Below are 19,770 nucleotides of genomic sequence, written 5' to 3'. Positions count from 1 at the left end.
AATGGAATACTAACAAGGAAGAGTGAAAATGGTGAACAGTTTCTGGAATTGTGCGGCATGTTTAAATTGAGGAACGTATAAGTAAGCAGATCAGGAATATAGTAACCACTGAATTGAAGGAATAGGGCTGTACGTTATCCAGTAAGAATCTCGGCCCGTGGTTAAATGTTTTGTACATCACTTCATACAGAAAACGTCCCCACACAAGTCTATAGACAGACCTACGCTCATCAAATCACGACAAACACTAAAGATGGAGTAACTCAGGTTAGTCTCATCATCTTAAACCCACAGAAATCAACCTTTGAGAAAAAGATAAAGAATAATCAAGAGAGGTGGATGGTAACAGAGACAACTACTCCAGAGGATTGAAAGACAAAACAACCCTACACAAAGGATATTTTGGATCTCCACCAGGTAATGGGCTTTTAACAGTTCCTCAGGGGATCAGGGTGTGTCTATACCCAGGATGGAAACTAGCAATAATTTTGCAAAAATCATTGTAAATATGTGACTAAAAGTTCCTTTTTTCCTCATACCAAAGATTACCTGAGCCAGGGTTCAAAGCTTTCTTATGGAAAACTCTTGTTCATCCCCATAATTGTAACAAGTGGAAGTGTACAACTGAACTATATAAATCATTCAACTTGATCCTAACTGGAGGAGTCAGGAAAGAAGCATTCAATCAGAAAATATATACCTTATGTTGAAACAATATAAGAGACTTAAATGTTATGTACAGTGCTTTATTTTATGTATTAGAGATATGAATAATGAAAGAAACAAGATGAAGGTAAAAAAGGCATTAATAATTTGAATTTTGAAAAGAGTAAATAAAAGGAATACAATGTTTGATTATAGTTAGAAACATAATAGTTAGTAACAAGTGTTACGAAAGGTCAAGGAAGCTAGAGTACATATCACAAAGGAAAAGAGAAACTAAATGGGACAAATACTGACAGAGTTAGAAAATGAATCGCTGAATTGCAGTTCTTGAAAAACAGTGAAAAGAGAGAAATCTAAGCTATAGATGTTATCTAATTTAAGTGTTATTCAAGGAGGTAAAATGCAAGCATGAAGCAGGAATTAAAAGAAACATCACTGGTGCTTGGATCCAATCACATGAAAGTATGATAAGGAGTAGCAAGAAAGAGAGAGTTATATTTATAAACTCTTTATTAATGTTGGTAATATTTACTTCTCTAATGGTGTAATATCTGAAGCAAAAAATGTTTTTGTCATAAATCTGCCGTCAGAATGTTTACAAAAGCATCAAGAATAGTAAAGGGTGCCATCAACTGAAACTAACTGTTATTGAATTTATTGAAATTTAAGTTGTATGCAGGTGACTGATGCTGCTAGCCGTCAGTTCATTGTTTACACTTCACTGTCTGAACTAATGAACTGATTTTCATAATATTGATAAGAATATGTTTTTGTATAAGTTTTGGAGTCAGAAAATATAACTATAACTTCTTTGGAAATCAAATATATTTTTTGTTTTTTTATAATTATAATTCTCAATTTTTGCATGTATATATTAAAGTTTGAATTTTTATCATTTTAAGAATGATTTTAAAATTGATTTAAATCAGTAAAAGTTATCTTAAAAAATTTTTTTATGTTTGTTTTACAGGATGCTGGAGGTTTAAGAGATGGAAGAAGAGATGGAAACAAGCGAGAAAAAAAGATACCATCACTGTTTGATATTAAAGTTTCTATACCGAGTGAGATGAGGAATCATTCAGATTCTGGTAAGAAGCTTCATTTTTTGTTCATTATAACAACTATTTTCCCTTTTATCAAGTTATTTTATTATGTGTATGCTGAAACATTTAAGCATTTATTTAATAATTTGAAAATAATTGATTAGAGCTAAAATAACTGGGTGGATATTCTAGGCACATTTGGAAAGTAGGTTTTGTTTGTGATGTCTCTGCAATAGTGTTTCAGTCGGTTTTTTCATTTTTGTGTGCTTCTTTGTCGTATGATTTATCCTAATGAAATGCTATCATAAGAACTTTAAATTTTTGTTGTATGAATATAATGTGATGTTAATCAGGAATTCTAATGACTGTGAATGAGGTCTTATCAGCTTTTTTAAGACAAGAGACGTGAATTCAGCTGAATTTTGTTACTTGATAATGCTAACAGAGTGGTGAGGAATATGATAAACTGCTAAATGAAGGATGTTATAATTTGCATTATGTTAGTTGTAAGCACTGTCTTTGATTATTGATGATTTGGTCAACAAAGAACAAACAGTCTTCAATTCTATCCCTAACCTTGTTTTTGCCTGAACTTTCTAGGATCATTCTTTATGAAATTAATCAAGGTCATTTTAATTATTAAAAGTTGTGCTTGCACTGGATATACCAATGATGTTTTCTGAAGAGTACAAAATCAATTCATGTTCTGGCATTTCTGTTGTGATATATGGAAAAAGATAATGTGTTAAAGTCATACTATCGTTGATTATGAGACAGTGTCTCATGTGATAGAATAAAAACAACAGTCTGTAGAGTGAAAGTGCATTATACCACCAAAAAGTCATAAAACAAGCAGACAAGGCCTTGATTTATATAGCAAATCAAGATACTGTACTAGTGGATTTGTTATTTGTACTAAGTTTTCCTTTTTTTTAACTGATAAGGGTGGTAATAAATTTTTTTCTTCAAACATCGTATAATGTTATCATTTGAGTTATTTATAATGCCTTAAAATTAAAGATAGAATATATTACCATAGCACAAGATTGAATTTGTGTTAATTTTGTTTACATTTTTTATAAATTATTCTAAAACTTAAAAATAAATCCTTATCTCTGAAGCAGGGTTACATCTCACACTCACTCTATATGTTTAATTGCCAGGATAGTTCAATAACATTATTTTCAGTTTTTTTTTGTTTTAAAAACAAAATGTATATTACTGCATGTTGTGAAAATAACTGAAGTTTTTATCTATTATAAAACTCATTGTATGCAAAAATTTAGTCCAAAAAATAAATAAATATGGTTGATCTGTGTAGGTTAGGTTACAATTACCTGATATTTAGCTTATATACTGCCTCTATATAGTATAGTATTCTATATTTAGCTTATATACAGTTCTTTACATTAATCTGTTAAAATACAAATTATAATGTAAATAATGTTTTGTTAAAATAACTAATAATTCTTAATGTTGCCACTAATTCCATTTTGTTACAAGTCAAGCACTTGCCCTGATCATGTAGCAGATTTTTAATAAAGCATTCTTTTAATAAGGTCTTTATTTTTTTGTTATTATAAAACAAATTTTTCATTGATCCAAACTTTACTATTTTTTTTTTTTTTTAAATTAAACTTTTGTTTAAGAATTATATTTCAAACGTTACTTTTAAAAATTTAGGGTATTCTATTATGAATACAAAATATGTATGTATTAAATGAATAAGTAAAAGTAATATTTAATAACAGCATTATTAGTTTATAAACCAGATTGTAATAATGATGAAGGACTACAGACACATTCAGATATTTTGCTTTTGGGCTGATGCTATGTATTTGAAGGTGTGGATTTCATTTACTGCTGATACTATCACAGAGTTAAAGTAACAAATGAGGATATTTATAAGTATAATTATTGAAAAATTTAATTTTTTCAGTTGATCTGTTTTTCATGTTTTGTAAATATAGTTTGACTTAGATATACTGAATTGATTTATAATCTGGAATTTAAGGTAATCAATAAATCTTATATATTTTGCGATCAATGTTTAGAACTTTAGTAATGTGTTTAAATTATAATACAGTACTGTTTTTTATTTTCAGAAGGAGGTGGCAACCATACACCTATGCCTTCACCACCACATCTTCAGCAGCCTCAAAACATGTCAGATTCATCAAGATCCCCTCCTCCGCCTAATGTTAGCCCTTCAAGGATGCAAAGAAGAAGAAGAAAAGAAAGAAAAGGTGATAGATTAAGAAAGGGTGGTGGACAACGAGATAGAAGAGAAAACAGTGGAAATAAACAATTTTCGATGATGAATGATGGATGGGATGATGGTGAACATCAAAGAATGCAGTCATTTGATAATGACGACAGTAATAATAATAACAATAATAATAATCATCATCATGATGATCTTAGTAATGATGATGATTATCAATATCATCTTGGTGGAAGTCATCACCATCACCAGGAACACAATCAATATGACATGTATAATAATAAAAATGATGTTGGAATTCATCATGATTCACCTGTTCCACAAGATAGTGATTCAGGTATGTTAAATAATTTTTTTTTTTGGTATATGGAATTTTTAGTTAGGTCAGACACAAATTGATTTAAATTTTTTACTTATTTACGTGTAACATTTATCTGGTTGTTTGTACTGCTACTGACACTGGATGTGTCATATGTGATGTTAGTATAAAATTCAATTTAAGGTGTTTTTTCTTCATATTAAGGTATTTTTATTTACTCATTTTCCTTATATTTTACTTTCCTGCCTAATTTCATTCTACTTAATTTTATTACTTTGTTATGTTTTATATAAAAGTATGTTGTGAATTCTAAAATAATTAAGTACAACTATTGTACAACTCGTCTGTGGGATGTATCAGGTTATTCTTCTCCTTGTGTAATGGTAAATTATACTATATTTCCAACCTCACTTACATATCAGTTGGATAATTAAGAATTTCAGTTTCTGAATCTAACCAGTGGTCTTTTTATTATTTGAAAAGAATGAAAGTTATAATATGCTATTAAATCTATTAACAAATTAGTTAATAGATGTTATTTTGACATTTTTCTTATTGCTTTTTGGTGATTTTTTAGCTATTATAGTGATATCTTATTAGCAGTAATATCTGCTGTGAGATTTGTTTGATTAAATATTACTAGAAATATAATATTATGATAAATAATGTAAAGTGTCTTTTTAGGTGGGCTACAACCATTAGGACAATCTGGTGGTGATAGTAGTAATGAAATGTTTCCTGCACATTTACCAAAGAAACAGAGAGAATTGTTTTTAAGAATAAAACAACAACAGCGCCAAGCCGGTGATACTGGTTCAAGTGGAGGCCGGCTGCAGGTATTGATAAATAATTTTTTCTTATGAATTTGTTACTAGTTTACTTAGAAAATTTGTTTTTAAATTATATGATTAATCCATTTTTTGATTTTTCAAAAAATAGCCTTTATTAATTAAGTATAATTAATTAATAATTTAGTATAATTCTTTAATAATAATATCTAATTATGCTACTTAATTTATTGGATTTTTCTGAGATTTCACCTTAAAAATAGTTTATTGACATAAAGAAAAATTTATGTATTATTTTAAAGAATTGGTTTTTAATAAAGGCAGCCTTTTTACAAGTATGAAATATTGTTTGTTAAAAAAACAATTTGTATGTTTTAAACAAACATTTTTATAAATGAACAAACAAACATGCATACACAGAAATTCGGATTTATATATAAGGATTATGAATATTATATATAAACTGGTCCAGATGGTTAAAGTGCTAATCTCTGTTGCAGAATTTTGGTAGATCAAAGGATGGTTATATCAGTTAAGTTTTAATGCTAATTGCTTTTCATTATTATCCTTAGCTGCAATTTGGTTTTGGATTTTAATTAACAACATCCTGGTTCAGTGATCTGGGGATCTAACAGATTATATGTGTACTCATGTGAACAAAGGATATGGCTTCCTGCAGTCTGACTCAAGAAAACTAGATTTCCAAAATGTTATATTAATCAATCAGCCAAATTTTGTGTAAAAAAAAATGTATAAAGAATGTATTTCTTTAATTTTATGAATATAAAATAAAAGGAAGAAGTAAAGTGTAATTAATTTTATTAAAAACAGTATCACTCTGGTTAGATACATGTCATGTAATTTTATTTTATACATTGAAATAAATATAATAAAATGAAAAAATCATAAGAATATATTGATGTATTAAAAAACCAAACGCCATATGCACAAGATATCCAGTACAGATAACACATAATTGCATAATAAAATTTTAATAGAAAAAAAATAAATCCACTTTCTCATTTTTATCACTAAAAGACAAGAAAGAAAAATTACTTCTCATTCATATATTAACATGTTCTTTATGCTGTTGGTAAAGTTCTCATAAAAAACCGTACAAATAAAAATTGAAAAAATATTCAAAAAAGTAGATAATGTTTGTAATGGAATTCTGCAATGTACTTCCCATAATAATCTACTCAATCAGGTTTCCTTTATACATCAATTTCAAAACATAACATAACATCTTTATTAAATTATGTAGAGCAATTTCCCCAAGTGATAGGTCATTTAGATAGATGTAGCAGTATACTGTTAAAACTTCATAATTCTTACCAAGATTTGGTAGTAATTAGGTAGTTTTCCTCATAGCATTTAAATGTGGGGCATTTCTATATAATAGTAATAATCCTTTATGATTTTTTTTCAGATTGATGATAGTAATGAAGTCGGTCTTGATGGTTGTAGTGATGTCTCTGGTGAGAATAATGCTGTACTGTCTAATAGTAATGTAAATATTGGAAAGATTGATAATTTTAATAATAGATTGAAACCAAGTGATGATCAGAATTGGTATTCGAGTGATGAAGATGATGAACAGCAGCAACTGCCATCTGGCAGCAATAGTATAACAGAAATTTTACAAAATTTGGTCAGACTTAATAATACCAACGTATCATCACCATCGACAGTGATATCAAATAATAGTGTATTCAGCAGCACACAGGTGACATCAATGACATCATCATCATCATCATCAGTGTTGTCTATGACATCTGGGGTAAGTACTACCTTAGACGTACTTCCCTAATCATATGTCACTTTTAAAGTCAAATTGGTTATTAAAAAACAAAGTAGGTAAGAAGTTCAGAAAAAAACACACATTCACCATAATACAAACAACATGATTTTTTTTTGTAATTTTTCATTTTTATTCATTTACAGACATAAAATTTTGAAAAAAACAGTAAGCGAACTTACGTAAAATACATTATTTGACTTTGTGGTTTTCAAGGTGGATTCCATTAACTACTGAAAGGAGCTCCATAATTAGTTTTTGAAAAACAATTTCTATACTATTTTAATGCAGATTATGTGATTGTTAATTTTAATTATTAAAAAAATGAAAAATTACGATTCACTATTATTATATATTTATACTATTAAAAAAAAATTAATGATTACCATTATTTTCTAATAATTTTGAGTACCAAAGAACATGTTTTTTATATTTTGTTTGTAAAATTCATCTGAGATTATAGCTAATTCAGTATTATAATTTTCAATATCTCGCTCTTCTCAGACAATTGAAAATGCTATTATGCTACTTCTTGAGGTGAAAGAAGGTGTAGATGTCACTAAATGTAAGAATTGGTTCATAATCTATAATGGAGGCTGATCAGAATCTTCTCATCATTATTACTGAACCTCGAGCAGTAGCTGTTTATTTGTTTTTACTCATACTTCAGAACAGTGCTTGATGTTAGTATCTTACTAGTTCTAATGGAATAACAACAGTTGTGAAAGAATTCCATGTTACTGCTCATCCATAATTGTTGTTCCTGATGTAAATAGTGGCCATATTTTTCCTGCTTATTGGAATTTATTTCAATTTTTTTTTTCTTCAGTGTTCTTGAATAATGTAATTGCTTATCAACATAAGAAATCCGTTTTTCAAAAGTACTCTTATTATAGGGAAACTGTATCTTCCTATTCTCTCCAGTAATGTACAGGTAGATGTTACCCTTTGTTTTTTGTATGCCTCAGTCAAAATTTTCAGAACCACTCTTTATGATGGTTTTATATTAACATTTATGTACACTGTACCCTATGAAATATTTAGAAATTCTATAATAAGAATAATCATGAACTTTTGAATTACTTTGAACATTTATCTAGTGAGATACTCATGATACCCAGTGATGATTCTCATGATGCCTTTAATATATGATTTTTCCTGTCATTACTGTTGGTCTGTAAATATCACATCATTGTGAATTTTGGCAACATAAAAATTTCTGCATTGAGAATTCAAATTATAGACCAGTTTTACTAGCAGGATGTTTTTTTATTCATACAGTCATCATTGCTTTAAGTTGTGGAACAACAAACAAGACTGCTAGCATTTTGCTAGCAGTCTTGTTAGGGCTGCTGATTATACCTAATATTATTATACCTAATAAACCTGTTGAAAGTTATAATGCATGCATGATCTAATTTAGTGTTGCCAAATCACTTTTATTAGCAACTAGTACATTACGCCTTGTAACATTCAGTGTTTAAAACAAAACTAAGTAGTTACAGACTGATTTATTGTTTATGACAATGATTTTTAAAATGGTTATTAATAAATGTAAATGGAAAGCACTTAAAAATTAATAGGAAAGTAATAATCCTGTATTGTTTATTTTAAGTGATTTGTGAAAACAAAGTGATTTCAGACATTTTTTTTAACTCTCAAGTTAAAATACACAAAATTTTTACAAATAAGGTTTCCATATTTATTTTACTTGAATAATGCTAGGTACCTGATAATTATTAAGAAGAAAAATCTATTCTGTATGTCTTAAACAATGAGTGCCATATTAGTAAATGAAAAAATAATTTTTGACCAGATTGGAAGAGTTTAGTGCTTTTATGATGACTGATTATGATTAATAATCGAAAGGCAAATTTGGTAATATATTTTTAAAACAATTGAGTTCTGTTAGATATTCTTCTCCAATAAAATACATATCCGTTTAGCATAGTATACTATAAATTATTTATAGTTAAATTGTGTTATGTTATAGGTTGGTACCACTGGAAGCGGGGGCATGAACAATATTAGTACTGCTGGCATTTCTAATGTTGATTTTGATATTAATGAAGTTTCTGAACTATTATCGAAAGTGAAGCAACACTTCCAGACCAATGAAAAAAAGTTAGTACAGTGTTAAATTTATTTGAATGCTTTAAAAAGTAAAATTACTTGTAATAGTCTTGAATCATTATGAATAAGTTTAAATTACTTTATGTTAGTGTAGCAGTGACTAAGCCAAACAGATTAGCTAATTACATATTCTAAAATCTTGCTCATTTTTTATTATTTCTGTAATATATATTTTATAACCTGTTAAATTATTATCAGTTAAATCAATTTTTAATTTTCTGTTTTCTTAATCAGTCATTGTTAAAAGGAGTACTACACAGAATGTGTGAGCCAGTCTATTGGTAAGTTGTAAACTCAGTGTTACTCCATTGTGTTGGCTATTTGTTTATTCACTTTTTATTTAACTGGACTATATTATGATAGATTCAGTACTGAAAAACTTAGTTATTGATTTAACTAAATAATTAATAACTTATGATTAACTACTCATTTGGTTAGTATTAGCCTTTTCTCACCACTTCCTACTTTCTGTGGCTGAGCGGTAGTGCCTCAGTCTTTCATCTACAGGTGCCATGTTTGAATCCCGGTCAGGCATGGGATTTTTCACATGCTACAAAATTTCCATTTTCATATACCACGCACAAGCTTTAAGCTTATGTAGCGATATCATCAAGAAAAAAAATTTTCAGCTGATTTATTTTTTATACCAATAACCTGTCGGCAGTATGAACACCTTTCTTATCTATAGATGTTGAAAATAAATCTCAATTTCTCCTTTTTTTGTGATTTCACAATGAGAGTTTAAATATACATAAAGGGAAAAAAATATTTATGAGCTGTAACAACAGTAGTGTAAAAATTGTATAAAATAATGAGATAAAAGAAAACCAATTTATAAATATTAAAACTATCTATGTATTATTATGTTATGATACTATGGGATGCAACTGTCTTCCGCCTTAATCTTTTCGTATACACGAGCTACATTATGTTATGATACTGGAATAATTTAAAAAAATCCCATAATAAAACTTTTTTTATTTCTTACTTATATTTATATTTTTAACCTACAGGGTTCGTGATCCTCGACTTAGATCTGATTTTGGTCCAAGTGGTGACAATCAAGGTGGTGGATCTGGAGCATTGAATTCTTCTTCTACACCAGCAGATTTTGGTAGTACTCGAGCAACTGCTCAGAATCTTGGTTCAGTAACCAGAAATGAAGATCTAGAAACAGGATTGAATGCTAGTGGTGGAAAAGGTGTTGGAGCTGGTGATATGGACTTAAGAAATCTACCATTCAAACCTGCTCCTGTACATTCTGCTGCCACTGAGATAGATGCATCTATCAATTCACATTCACCTTTACCATATCGATTAATTCCAGTTGTTGTTGCTAAACCTGACTACTCTACTGTAATGCCAAATTCCAAAGTATGTATAACATTACCTTAATTAGTTAAAAAATCTTTTATTAAAGGTCTTGAATATTGTATTAATATTTGAGAACTCTAATATTTAGTATGGTAATAATGACTTTTTTTTAAATAATTTTTGACTCATATGTTTGTAAGGTCATATTTTAGGTTTACTGAAATGCTTATAATTACAGTCATATTCAGTAATATACATTGTTTGACTGTCTATTTGACAGAATTGTATAAAAATTTCTGAACATTATAAATTCAGTACATCTGTTTGGTTCATATATATGAAAAATACTATGATTCAGTATTATTATTTTAAATATTTGTACAGATACACAAATTTTGGAATAAAGGTGTCTCAAAACTAATGCAGAATTTAAATTGCTTGCCATTTTTTTTCCATTAAGTTAACAAAGTTCTCTGAAGCATATGTAGTAATTACATTTCGGTTAGTAGTGAGTTGGTTAACCCACCGGGTTGGTCTAGTGGTTAACGCGTCTTCCCAAATTAGCTGAAGTCGAGAGTTACAGCGTTCAAGTCCTAGTAATGCCAGTTATTTTTACACGGATTTGAATACTAGATCGTGGATACCGGTGTTCTTTGGTGGTTGGGTTTCAATTAACCACACATCTCAGGAATGGTCGAACTGAGAATATACAAGACTATACTTCATTTACACTCATACATATCATCCTCTGAAAAATTATCTAAACGGTAGTTACGGGAGGCTAAACAGGAAAAAGAAAGAAAAGAAAAGTAGTGAGTTGGTTGTTATGGAGAAATACACAATGCAGGAGCAGATAACTATTGTGAAAATATGTTACAAATACAGAGAGTGTTATGCAGACACCATCAATGTGTGTTTACATTATTGTGAGATGAAAGCATTTTTGTGGCCATGGACTTTTGGCTTTGATGTTGGTGAGATGTTCCCTACCAGAAGGATTATGCAATTTGTCATATGGTGTGTGAAACACACCACAGTTGTTTCAGTAGAAATTTCACAGACGGCTGATTTTGCGCAACAGTGATCACAATTGGCCACCAAGGTCATGCAATCTTATGCTGTGTGACTTTTATTTCTGGGGATTTGTAACGTCCAAGATTTACAGCAAATGCATATCAACCATTCCTGAACTTAAAGAAGAGATCCGACGTATTATCGCAACAATTGAATCGCAAGTCTGCAAAACTGTGATTGCAAATTTTGTAAAAAGATTGTGCAGAGTGTTAGATGAGTTGTGGAGGATATTTGCCGGATATTATTTTCTATATTTAATCGGAGTGTTTACTCTTTCAAAGTATGTAAGAACTTTGCCAATTCATGCATAAATAGAAGTTCATTTTTTAAATTTAAATCTTGCTTTACTTTTGGGACACCTTTAGTAAAATATTTTGAAAATCTTTATTGGTCAGATTGAGATGAAGATCTAAACATTACTAAATCACCTACCATACATTATTTATTTGTTCGACTGCAAATATAATTACAACTTGATTACTTGTTTTGTTGAATTATACCTACTTGTATGTTTTATTTAGCATCTTATTGTCCATTTTAACCATTTACGGGATAACTTTAGTTAGCATGTAACTAGTACTATTATCTAGTTTATCCATATTATCTGGAAAAGCATCAGAATAATTTAAATATATGTATTATTTTCATTTACAATATTGCGGAATTCCATTTCTTTTATAATTTATGATGGATATTGTTGAATTTAAGGTAACAAACAACTTAAACAAATTTCTGTATTTTGTTCTTGTATTTTTTCTTTCTTACTAACGCTTATATGACATTTCTATATTTTCTCGCCATTCATTTGACCAGACTAAAACCACCCTCATTTAGTCCAGATGAAATGGGTCAGTCATATTGTATTTTATGAAATTTATAATCATGATACCTTCAATAATTTATGTAATAGTTGTATTGATCATGTCAAAAATGAGACACTAATCCACCAGTTAAAGAAAAACTGTCTCAGCGTTTGCTTAGAAGTGTCAAGAAAAATTATATGACTCACTGTACCAGAAAATACAAAAGTAATTAATAAATTGAGGAAAGCCTATACATTGTAAAAAGCATATCCGTGAACAGTAAAAGTCTGCCAGAAGAACTAAAAAAGAAAGAAATAAGATCCTTGGTCAAAAAAGAATACAAATTAAGATCCAGTGAAGAGCTATCTAAACCAGACAATAGAAAACTTGAGAACCAGCTTTAGAAAAAGAAGATTATGCTATTATGATTACATCAAGGGAATACCCAACGAGAGCGTAGATAAAGGAATTCTAAAATTCATAGGAAATAGAAAAACGCAAATAAACGTACTAGGAGGTAATTGAGGATATGAAAGAATGCAACATATGACTGGAAGTGATCAGCAATAGTACAGTGGAGTGATTTAGGGAATAATGAAGTTCCAAAACTGGATAAAGAGAAAAAAAGCAGAATTGAACTCCTGGTCAGAAGAACAAAACAAAACCAAGTCTGAGAGAATGAAGACGTACTGGGAATAGAAGAAAAAGAGGTTGAAAAAGAAATAAACTGATATCTAGTGTGGACCACAGTAGGCCGTAACGTACTCAATATTTTTTTTTTTTAATGAGGAGTTTCTAAAATAAAATGATATTGATATGTAAAATAAAATAAACAGTTATATTAAATAATAGTGATGAAAATATATGAAGATAATAAATAAAATCATTATTGAGTAGAATGACAATTTTAGTTATTAATTGGAAAATATTTCAATAAATATAAGTATTAATTAAATGAAAAATGTAAAAATTTCAGGATTATTTAAAAATTTATCAACATTCTCTTCATGGTGAAAAATTGTTGTATTTAAAAACGTATAAACATAGTAATGTCTGTATAAAAAGGTAATATTTTAATCTAAATTTAAATACGGGTACACTGGTAGGATGATCTTACAATAATAGTAAAAGAATAAATTGGAAGCAGTGTATTTAAAATGGAAGTGGTCCTTTATATATATATATATATTTATTTATTTATTTATGTGCCCCTTTCTAATAGGTCTTTATTCTAAATATTGAACTTCTTAAGAGTTCTTAATTCTTATTTTCTAACCAAGCAATGATATCTGTTTTTCCATCTTTGTCATAAAATTTTTTTAGGCTTTTTGATAAAATCCTTTATGTAATATTACACCCACCGGGGAAATATGATTACACTTAATGATCGCAGGTGATTGTGGTTGCAACATCAAGGCTAGCTAAGCAGCAAGTGGCGTGATAGAGCATTACAGTCTTAGGTTAAGGTTTATTTTTGATGTACTGTCAACCATTCAGGGAAACCTGTGAGGATGTGCATTATGTATAGAATTTTGTTATTATTTTATTTTCTTATTTATTTCAAAGTTCTATTCAGATAACAAGAGTAATTTTTAGGATTAGATAGAGCAGTAAGCTTTTGTCTTTAATAAAACAATTTTTTCTTATGTTTTAGTATATATTTCTACATAAGAGTTGTAGTAATTTTTTACTATCAGGAAAACTGAGTGTTAGATACAAAATTTATAGTGAGAAGATGAAGTTTTAAAAATCTTTTGGGAATTAGATCGGGAGATAGGTATGGATGACCCTCATCATAAAACTTACTTAATAAAACTTAAACTTACTTAAAACTTAATAAAACTTACTTTTCATAATAGAACATTGATATCCTCTTGATAATATTTTTGATTTTTAAAGTTAAAAATCCTGAGTTTGAATCCCAGTCAGGGTTTTTTTTATTATAAGAATGGATTGCTTTTCAAGTTTTGATCAAAACCTGTTCAAAAAAAAATTCTCAGTATTGGTATTGTTTGTAGGTAGGAGCAGCTGATCCACGTCTCCGGAAGTCACTGAGGGTGAGTGAAGAATCAAGTTCAGTGGTATCTAGTAGAGATCCTAGACATAGACTGATTGATGACATCAGTAAAGTCAAGGCCAGTGTGATCCCACCAGTACAGAATTCGGATCCACGACAACGTGCAAGATCTGTGACAGGTGTTACTCAAATGAACGCAACATCTGTTACTGAAGATCAGCAATTACCACCTTCATTATTAATGTCACATATTCGACCTTCTTATCCATTGATGCCAACACCTACACCGGATCTCGGAATGATGTGTCCACCGACACCTAGACTTGATGATGATAATTCTCCGTCTTACATGCCTCCTGTACCTACTGCTCGACCTACTGATCCACGGCAGAGGCATTCACAAGTTATTACCACGACATCAAATAGTCATCCACCATCACTATTTGATTCCATAACTGCTATGAGTGGTAGACAACCAAATTTTCTGACACAAACTGGTGATCCACGTACTAGGCCTCCAGGTATCACTAATATAGCTAGTATGCTGTTCCAAAATGCTGTGAGATCTGACGATCCTGTTAATAACAGAGGGCAGTACAGCTTTAAATAAATAAAATTAAGAAGACTGAAGGACTTTTTTTTGTAATTAATCTGTGTAAGTGAATGTTACGAGAGTACGAATGTCTGTATGTATGTACATAATTATGGACAACATGAAGTTTCAAACTGTTACCCGTGATTTATTCATGATACTCATTGAGCATTTAGTGAGCTGTATTTTTGTTATGTTGGCTGCTGTATGCATTTTTTTTATTTCTTTAGTTATTTATTTTATTATATTGTATTTCAAGTATAAGTTAATAATATTCATGCAGTAATATTATTTTTATATTATTATTATTATTAAATTATTTATATATATTTTGTAAAGATGTATGTAATTTTTGTTTATAAAAATTCAGAATGGATTTTATATTAAGAAACGTGTACATAAAATTATTATATTACTAATAAAATGTTGTTATTTACAATGTTAACAACAAAATTTTGGTCTGTATTATTTTTATTCAGATAATTAAACTTTATTTTTTTTTTAAGTGACATACTCAAGTCTTTAAGTGAAGCTTAAGATAAGTTAAAATGTATTCTTAATCAAACATGGAGACACGGAAGAGTTTATTTCTTCTTCTTAGACCTTTCTAAGTTCAGGGATTCATGCTGTGAACGAACATTACACTTACCATTCCTTTTGTCACCTTTTCCATATTATCATATCTTTTACTTATGTATCCATAATTTCTGGGTTTACCCTCTTGGTCTCATTTCTGTCTTATCCCATTTCAACAATCTTCTTGTCTATCCTCTTTCCATATGCCTAAACCATCTTAATTCTTTGAATGTCTTTCATTTCTTTTTGGTGGCTTCTTTATATCTATTAATAACGTCTGTTATAAATAATTTTTAATTCTTTCTCATTTTATTTTTTCCATCATAATTCTTAGGAACTTCATTTGCCTTTTTCTGTACCTTCTTTATCCATGCCACTTCTTAATAAATCAAAAGTAGTATTATACAAAGTGGCTATTATAAAGTGCCTTCTTACATTCTTTAGAGATTTTTTATTCCGCTCAGCCTTCAGTGTTTTAATAAAAACCCTTCTGCTTTTTACACTCACTTTCCAATCTTTTATTAATTTTTTCAGCCCTTGCCAGTACACTACTTATATATTCAAAATTCTCTACCAGTTTCACCACTTCATAGCTTATCTTTATATTTTTACTTTTGTACATCTAGTTGTATCTTGACTTCATCTTCTTCTGAATCTTAATATCATCCACGAGTTTTCCTTTTTTCTAACCATAGCAAAAATTTTCATTTTATGTTGTATTTCAGCTATTACTACGAGGTTCGGCTGATAAACTTTGCATACATATGCACAGCATGGGAATGAAAAGAGATATTGAAATTAAATAAAAAATGAATGAAAGTATAATATGCTAGCTACAGAATGCAGTATTTCTTTTTCAATATAATTCCTGTTAATATTGATACACCTTTCACAACGTGTGACAAGTTTTTGCATTCCGTCACTGAAAAATTCTGGCAGTCTTTCTCAGATCCAAGTGAGATTCCTCTTGAGATGAGGGAAGAGGTGGAAGTCACATGGAGCCAAATCTGGCGAGTATGGCAGATGTGGAATAGACTCAAACTTCAGCTTGCGGAGAGCCATCAGAGCGTTTGCCCAGTACCTATCATGCACAGATTTTACAGTAACCCAGTTGCTCGACAATGTGGCGTACTCATTCTTTAGGTATGCCTAACTGAATAGCGATGTGTTGCTGGATGATTCGCAGGTCACTTTGAAGTAAATCGTCTATCTCCTTTCAATGTTTCTCGTCAGTCACAGAAACTGGTTGTCCTCTACGAGGTTCATCCTTAGTTGTCACTTTACCTGCAAAATTTCAATGTCCACCTATTCACAGAATGCCTGTCAACAGTTTCACTACTGTAAACTGCTTTTAAGCGATGAAAAATATTCATGGTATACATATTTTTTTCTGTTAAAATTTGATCACTGCATCAACAGTTGTTTTAACTATGTTGACATATTGGCCGTACTCGACTTCATTTAACCTGCTGTTGAAAACAAACCAGTAAACGGATTTCAACGCATTATTGCAGGTTTGTAGAGGGGGATTTTAGCTATCATGTGCTGCCTCGCCCAACTCAATTGTACCGTTTGTCTCCATGTAGCATGCTAGTGTGTAAAATTTATCAGTCGAGCCTCGTATAATAAATAATAATAGTAAAGGTCACTACTGTTTTTATCTTTTCTCCTTATTTTCCTAGTTAAAATACATAGTATAACCATCTTTACCAAATGTGAATCCACTTATTTATGTTTTAACTTATAATATGTAATTGTAACTTCCATGTAATTTGTCTTCATTAGAATTTAAATATTAAATTTAATTTATTAAAGTCAATAAATAATAATTTATTGACTTTTTTACTAAACGACCTGCCAATTAACCCAGATTGGTCCAGTTCATTTTAGTTTCTCATATTATTATGTAGTTAATTAAATAATTAATTAATTTAATAATATAATTTAAAAATTCATAGATGCATTATATTAATAAAATTTTACAAATTACAGATTGTAAATTTATGTATACCTCTTACAACATAATAAACATCTGTTTTTATTATTAGTCATAATTGAAAATGTTGGTATTATTTATTATTTTTTATTAAAACTTTCATCAACAAAAATTTTAATTATGTAGCAGAATATTTTGATCAAATGACAATAAAATTAATAAAGTAAATATTTTTTTGACTGATAATTAATAAAAAGTTAATTCTGTAAAACAATTTATTGAAAAGACGATTAATTAATTTGTAAAATTCTTAATACTTACTTCTATATTTGGTATTTAAAGCAATTAATTATAGGATATAAAACTACAGAGAACTGAATCCTATAGTAAATTAACCATAAGTTATCCGAGGTAGGTCAGGAAAGAAACATTCCTCAGTTCATTGTTACCACCTTAACCATAATGGTTTTTACATTTATCTTCCATATTTACTTGCTAAGAAGAGATTTGATTATAATCTTTATTCAAGTTTAAAAGATATTTTTATTTTAAGGGCTGTTATAAATTCTAGATTAAAAGTTCTAATTTTTTGTTATTTGCTAATAACTCTTGTGTGTATAGTATGTTACATAAATTGTATATAGTTAATGTTTATATAATTTTATAGAACAAAAAGAAATATTTTTATTAAAGCAGTTTTTAGAAATTTTTATTTTGTTCCTTGTGAAAATTTTTGTTTTGAAAGTGTTACTTTTTTGAAAAAGTTTTGATATCACAACTTTATATTTAGTAAAATTTGTTTACTTTTATTAATATATGTTATATTAGATTGAAAATAATAATTATTTCAGAAAATAATAAAAATACCCTGTACCCTCTTTTCAGTGATGAATTCTAAATATATGCTATAGAACAGGTCATTAACTTTGATTAGAGGATAATAGATTTACAAATTTGATAAAGATAAAACTTTGTATGTCTAAATAAAGTGGATCCAATGATTAACCAACAATGTAAAATTTAGGGAACTACGACTTATTTTTTGTTGGGTTAATCTTACATATGTTTTTGGAAAAATAACTTGTTTTGGTCCGAGAATATTTTCTTGACAAATTATTAAATATGAAAAATGAGGTTAAAAAGTTATAGAGAACTGCATGCTTCTCTTCAGCTTTGTTATATTAGCCATATAAAATGGAATTGTTAATATAACCTGGAGAAAATTAATTACATAACTTTGAACATGAAGTCAGAAATATTTTATGGATTCTAAAGTTGAAAATAGGTTTTAACACTGTAACTCTAGTAATGGTTTGTTTTCATTCATAACCCAAAAAATTTACCATAAATTTTATTAAAAATATAAGTATTGATTCAAATCAATACATGTATGAATACACTAAAAATATCCATACAATAGTGTATACTTACAATGTAAAGGTAGATTCTATGTAACAATAATTCAATGTGAACTTCAGTTTAGTTTCTTCAAAACTTGTAATATAAATCATTTGTTTGAAAAAATAAAAGCATTTAAAAAAATTCATAAAAAACTCATTTTCATATGTGCCAAGCTATAATTACTTAAATTCAAAACGAAAAATTCCTCCTACAAAAGTATATAAAATTAATCCTTTTTTGCTAATCAACTAGTATTACAAAAAATTCCAACCAGCATTTAAAACATAAGAATCTATTTAATATGTTTAGAAAAATTCGATTAAACTCATGCCTCTTCTGCAGTTCATCCAAACAATTTTAAAAATGTTTAATATTGTATTAATAAAAATCTAATGCAAAAGATAGCATTAGTAGATGACTTTTTTGTCTGGTTCAAGTCAATGAAAAGGAATTTTTTAAATTCTTATTCTTTTTAAATATCTTGTAAATATTTATTATAGGTATTTATTTAGTGTACCCCAGTTGCATTCCTAAGAGTACAATGATGACATTTAGATCGCCACAGATTTTCCACTTATGTTGAGCATAATTGATTTGAGTCTAGGAGGATTGCCATGTTTGCATAAGTCTCCTTGATGTGAACTCGATTCCCCCCCCCCCCAGATTGGAGAAGAACCCACCTCGTAGCGTGTCCGGTCGCTACACCACCCCCTCCGTTCCTAGCCAGCAGTGGCTTTAACGGAGGACATCTTCTCGCCCTCAAACTGATGCGCACCACAGCTTACAGTTTAGGCCCCGCAGAGATGCCACCGATGCAGATGCCCCGAGGGACATCTACATCGGTAAAAATTCACCCCGAGATAGATTTACATGTTTATGCCTTCAGAATGAAGACAACGGACACCTGCAGCTACCACGTCGCCCTCAAGAACTAAGCTAGAAACCTAACCGCGGAGAGAAGACCCCGCGCCTAGATCCTACTATAAAGAGCCACTTTCTGAATGTCTCAGATCCGCACTAACAACCTCAACAATAAACTTCCCACTAAAGTTTAACATCGAAATTTAGACCTAGTTCCCTTAAGAA

The 19,770-nt window shown here is 29.4% G+C and overlaps 1 protein-coding gene across 13 annotated transcripts in view; it reads left to right on the top strand.

Moving 5' to 3' along the window:
* LOC142329422 (uncharacterized) overlaps positions 1 to 17,089 on the top strand; it is a 50,796-nt gene extending 33,707 nt beyond the window's left edge. For 11 of the 13 annotated variants that reach the window (XM_075374036.1, XM_075374024.1, XM_075374027.1 and 8 more), the window contains 7 exons: positions 1,637 to 1,754; positions 3,815 to 4,270; positions 4,937 to 5,088; positions 6,470 to 6,820; positions 8,832 to 8,962; positions 9,985 to 10,345; positions 14,181 to 17,089. In XM_075374036.1, the coding sequence (XP_075230151.1) occupies positions 1,637 to 1,754; positions 3,815 to 4,270; positions 4,937 to 5,088; positions 6,470 to 6,820; positions 8,832 to 8,962; positions 9,985 to 10,345; positions 14,181 to 14,789 (2,178 nt within the window). In that variant the 3' untranslated portion in view covers positions 14,790 to 17,089. The remainder of the gene's footprint in view (positions 1 to 1,636; positions 1,755 to 3,814; positions 4,271 to 4,936; positions 5,089 to 6,469; positions 6,821 to 8,831; positions 8,963 to 9,984; positions 10,346 to 14,180) is intronic. The other 2 variants (XM_075374037.1, XM_075374025.1) reach the window with 1 other exon arrangement.
* The last annotated feature ends 2,681 nt before the right edge of the window (positions 17,090 to 19,770 follow it).

The sequence above is a fragment of the Lycorma delicatula genome, chromosome 8 (genome assembly GCF_047948215.1).
Source record: "Lycorma delicatula isolate Av1 chromosome 8, ASM4794821v1, whole genome shotgun sequence".
Classification (NCBI taxonomy): domain Eukaryota; kingdom Metazoa; phylum Arthropoda; class Insecta; order Hemiptera; family Fulgoridae; genus Lycorma; species Lycorma delicatula.
This window is presented reverse-complemented; position numbering and strand designations above follow the sequence as displayed.